Here is a 5,484-nt window from a genome sequence, read left to right as displayed (position 1 = left end):
ACGTGTCTGTGCATCCGACACTGCTAATTGTTGACTGTCTATATTATCAATTATGACGTACGCAAGAAACATTTCAAAGTTTCGACTTCCAAAAAAAGGGACATTACATAACATATACACTATAAGCCCCTGCAGGAAAAGCATCACTGTGTTGGTGATTTATCTTCCTTCCCATGGGATAGCCCTAGAGAGCCCCGAGATCAAGATGAGGGTTATATCACCTTTGCTGCTATAAGATCTAATAAGGAGAAACTTGAGGATGATCTAAAAGAAACTTGAGGGGTGAAAACATCAGTCATGAAAGCAGAGAAGCAAGGTGTAGCATGCGAGCATGTACTCATTGAAGACCATACTTGGAAAGGATCCCAGCCAATTTATCCTTTGTCAGGGGCTGCAATTGCAAACCAAGAGAACGGCAGCTAAAATATTCCCTCTTTAATTAATATAATTAACTACTCAATCAAATGACCATGACATATGCATGATCCATCATATATGTACCTTCTCAACGAATTCGTCGGCGCCGGCTCTAAGAAACAAGTCCCTATCGCACTGCTGGCTGTCCGCCGAGAGAGCCACGATGGGAGTTTTCACTCCCAGTAGTCGTAGCTGCTTTGTGGCCTGTAACCAGATCTAGTGATCAAAAAGAGTAGAAAGGAGGAGAATAGAACAGATGCATGCATGGTATACCTCATGGCCATCCATGACGGACATTTCCCTGTCCATGAGGATGAGGTCGTAGGACTTGCCTTCCTTGACCGATTCCACCGCCGCCTTCCCGTTCTCCGCCTCCTCCAATGCTATCCCTTGCTCCTTCATCAGCTTACGTACCACCACCTGCAGCCACCACCGATCGAACAAGTCCTTTGAAGAACGGGAACGATTTATCGAGTACTCACCCGGATGATGGCATTGTCCTCGACGACGAGCGCTCTTCTGCCGCGGGAAGAAACCGCCGAGTTCGCCATGCGAATAGAAGAGCAGAACATGCGTAGGGCGGATTAAACGTGGCTACTTGTATTATGTTGTTGGTGGGCGTGGCCGGGTCCGTTGCTGCCCCGATGTCGACCCCGCGGTAGCGTGCGCTGTGATAGTGGCCGGATATGGCAACCCGGTGAGCATCCTCCTCTTTCTGTATCAATGCACTTGCAGGTGCAGGTGTAGGAGCAGCCTCCGCAGGTGACTACTCCGTGCCTAGCTGCTGCCGTTGCTTGTCGCCGTCATAGTCTTGTGGAGCCCGGCAGAGTAGAATAATACATCGTGCAGTGAACTGATAAAGCAAGAGTGTCATTTCCAAATTTAGCAAGCGTGAGCGTGTCACCTGATTGACAAGTGGTCACGCCGCCAATCTGAAAAAAAACGGCGTCCGTTACGTTGGGTCCCGTCGTGATAGTCTGACGTCAGCCGTTGTGCTCAACGGCTGTGGTGAGGGCTCGAGGGATGGGGATAAAACTGAGGCGATTTTTTATATTGATTTTGATATACTTAAATTTACTATTTAATTTTTTATTAATAATAAATAAATAAGTGTCGGATTAATTTTTTATCAACGAATTAAAAAGGTAATATTGAGAATCGACTCCAGATCTATTAAAACAAATACTAATTGAATTTAACATATTCTATATTTAATGGTTGGACACGCAATAGCAATAACAAGACCATCGAAATTAATCAGTTAATAGAGGGAAGTTTATGTGGCGATCGATTTGAAGAAAAAGAAAAGCTAATTAACAGCTAACTTCCGACTGGAATACAAGAGCTTGCATTAGGTTTGCTGTCGGAGGGATCAAATTAACTGTCTTGTAAGTTAGCATATAATTTCTAGTGTCTCTAAGGTACTTCAATATATGTTTTACTACAGTCCAATGTCCTTGTCCAGGGTTACTTTGATATCTGCTAACTATGTCCTTGGCAAAACAGATTTCTGATCTCGTGCATAGCATACATTAGGTTTCTGACAGCCGAAGCATAAAGAACTGCCGTTGTAGGAGGATTATCAAACAACCTAAAAGATTCATGTTTTGGGAGAGTCTTTTGGACTTGATCCCAAATGAACATGAGCCTGATCTCGAACATATGATGAAGCACTCCAATATAAAAATGCAGCATCTTGACAAAGAGTAATGAATAACAGAATTAGAATATATGTATTCTAATAAAATCTGGAAGCTTGTAGAACCACCAGATGGTGTAAAAGCCATTGGGTATAAAAAGGTCTATAATAGGAAAAGAGGGATAGACAGGAAAGTAGAAACTTTCAAAGCAAGGCTTGTTGAAAAACGAAACCTTTTTCACCGGTAGCCATTCTTTTATCTTTTTATACCTAATGGCTTTTACACCATCTTTATGCTTCGGCTGTCGGAAACCTAATGTATGCTATGCACGAGATCAGAAATTTGTTTTGCCAAGGGCATAGTTAGCAGATATCAAAGTAACCCTGGACAAGGACATTGGACTGCAGTAAAACATACATTGAAGTACCTTAGAGACACTAGAGATTATATGCTATCTTACAAGGCAATTAATTTGGTCCCTGTGGGTTGCACAGATTTTGACCTCCAGTCGGATAGGGACAATAGTAAGTCAACTTCGGGATTTTGTGTTTACTTTAGGAGGTAAAGTCATAACTATGGAAGAGTGATAAGCATAGGTGTTTTTCTGGACTCCACCATAGAAGCTGAGTATATGACAAACCTCTGAGGTAGTCATAAAAGATGAATGATTCAATAACCTCAAGATAGACTTAGATATGATTTCTGGTTTGTCCAAAGATTATTACAATTTATTGTAATAATAGTGGTGCAGTAGCAAACTCGAAGAAACCATGAGTCTATAAGGCAAGTAAACACAATAGAGTGCAAGTACCACCCAATACGAGAAATCGTATAAACAAGGAGAAGTTGTTGCTGCCTAGATTGCATCAGATGATGACCTATAGATCTTTTCACTAAGGTCGTTAAGGCAAGAGCTTTTGATGAACATGTTGAAGGGTTGAGAATCAGATGTATGGCAGCAGATATGACAACTTAGTCTTTTAGTATAAGTGGGAGATTGTTAAGATGTATACTAAAAGCCTAGCTTTTGGTATAAACATTTATCTAGAAATAAGAATCACATTGGTCAAATATCTACATTTATGATAAATGTAGTTGTTCAATTAATTTATATTGTAGATAACATGGTGTGTGGTGTCACACACAGAGGATCATGTTATCAGTACCTTATAAATTATAAACAGTAGCTCACGACCAAGATGAAAAGGAACAAACCATTGGAAGGTCGTAATGTAATTAGGTATTAGTTTATCTTAACTATATAATTACACTAGTACACTTAGAGTGTATTGAGTAGGACCATTAGAGGTTGTTTCTTTTATACTGACTTTATAAAGGAACAAAGACCTCAGTTATTATGAAAGTGTGTGCTCTTAATCCTAATATAATAACAAGCACATATATTTGGTATTTATTTCTTTAATTTATCAATCGGTGAGATTTAGTTCGATAAATCAATAAGACCGATAAGTTGGGAAATGATATCACTTATAGTGTGTGTTGTTGATTATAGAAGGAAACTGTGTCCTAGTGATCTAGGTTGAGAATATCCCCAAGAGGAGCTCATAAGGATTGTCATGTTAAACCCTGCAGGTGGACTTAGTCCGACATGACGATAAGGTTGAGTGGTACTACTCTTGGACTAAGATATTAATTAAATGAGTTGTCAGTAACTTACTTAATTAGTGGACATTCGACATCTTAAACACAGGGAGACTAACACACTCATAATAAGGAGTCCAAAATGTAATTTGGGATTGGTGCGGTAGTTCAATAATAGTTCTTTAGTGGATTGATGAAATTAAGTTGTGTGTTCGGGGCGAACACGGGATGCTTAATTTCATCGGGAGACCAAAACCAATTCCTCCTCTCGGTCCCTATCGTAGCCTTTTGTATATAGAGATTTATACCCACCACATACCCACCTTCTTACCCATCCAATGGGGCCGGCCAAGCTAGCATGGAACCCAAGCTAGGGCCGACCAAGACCAAGTGGATGAGCCAAGTTGGTGGCCGGCCAAAGCTTGGGTCCCAAGCTTAGGTGGCCGACCACTAGAATATTAAAAAGGATTTTTTATTAAAATTATTTCTTATGTGGATATCAAGGTTTTAAAAAGAGAGTTTAAAAATTAAAAATTTCCTTTTATAGCTTTCTACAAAAGATTAAGAGAAGAGATTAATCTCTTTCCTTATTTATAGATTAAAAGGATGGTTTTAATTTTTGGTAAAAACTTTCTTTATTTGTAAATCATCCACATGTTTAAAAGAGAGTTTAAAATTTGAAATCTTTCCTTATTTGTTGATTAAAAGGTGGATTTTAAATTTTAAAAAAACTTCTCTTTTTAACCATGTTCATGATTTAAAAGAGAGTTTAAAAAATTAAATATTCTCTTTTATAAGTTTCTACAAAAGATTAAGAAAAGATTTAATATCTTTCCTTATTTGTAGATTAAAAGATATTTTATTTTTTACAGATAATTTTCTTTTATCCATATGTTAAAAAGAAAGATTTTAATTTATAAAATTTCCTTTTTATTAACCAATCATGAAGGGATGAAAATTATTGGAGAAATTTTTTATAAATTTCTGGAGACAAATTAGGATGTTTTAATTAATTAAAGCTTTCCTTGTTTTGGGGAGAAGAGTGACCGGCCAAATAAATTGGAGAAGAGAAAATTATTTTTAATTAAATAAATTTTCCTTTTCATGGCAAAAGAATTAAGGAAAGTTTTTATTTAAATTTCCTTATTTGCCAAGACCAAGGATTATAAAAGAGGGGGTAGAGGTGCCTTCATAACGAACGAATCTATTCTCTTTTCTTCCTTGGTGTGGCCGGCCCTTCTCCTTTTCTCTCTTCCTCTTGTGTGGCCGAAATCCTTTATCTCTTGGAGCTTGGAGGAGGTGGCCGGATCTAGCTTGAGGAAGAAGGAGAGAAAGCTTGCGTCCCTTGGAGCTTGGTTGGTGAAAAAAGTTCTTCATCCTTTAGAATATATGCTTGGCCGAAACTTGAAGGAAGGAAGAAGAAGGTGTCTTGGTGGTCCTCGTCTTGGAAGATCGTTGCCCACACAACGTCCGATATTAGAAGAGGAATACAGTAGAAGATCAAGAGGTCATTATCTACTAAGTAAGGTATAACTAATATTATTTTTCGCATCATGTTAGTTTTATCTTCATGTAAAAATACCAAATACAAGAGGTATGTGATTCTAGTATTTCGAATTAGTCTTCGATGTTGTGTTCTTTTATTTTTCTTTTCCTTGTGATTTGATTGTTCCTTTTGGTTGACCTAAAGTTATTTAAGGAAATTAAATATTAGTTTTCCTTAAAAGGCTTTGTCTAGGCGGTGGTGGTTGTTCCCATATCCAAGAAGGTCATGTGCCTCGCCATGTAGTCCTGGAAGCCAATTTTGGAAATTAATATTTAATGG

At 38.1% G+C, this 5,484-nt stretch overlaps 1 protein-coding gene across 1 annotated transcript; it reads right to left on the bottom strand.

The window, feature by feature from the left end:
- Nucleotides 1-241: 241 nt before the first annotated feature.
- Nucleotides 242-968, bottom strand: LOC122028979 (two-component response regulator ORR41-like). The gene is made up of 4 exons (XM_042587948.1): nt 900-968; nt 691-837; nt 502-621; nt 242-391 (listed from the first exon to the last, which is right to left on the bottom strand). Exons 1-4 carry the CDS (start codon nt 966-968, stop codon nt 338-340), a joined length of 390 nt encoding a protein of 129 aa, XP_042443882.1. The 3' UTR covers nt 242-337.
- Between the last annotated feature and the right edge of the window lie 4,516 nt (nt 969-5,484).

Source organism: Zingiber officinale, chromosome 10B, assembly GCF_018446385.1.
Source record: "Zingiber officinale cultivar Zhangliang chromosome 10B, Zo_v1.1, whole genome shotgun sequence".
In the NCBI taxonomy this organism is placed as follows: Eukaryota; Viridiplantae; Streptophyta; class Magnoliopsida; order Zingiberales; family Zingiberaceae; genus Zingiber; species Zingiber officinale.
The sequence above is the reverse complement of the archived record's forward strand: the minus strand, read 5'-3'. Positions and strand labels throughout refer to the sequence as shown.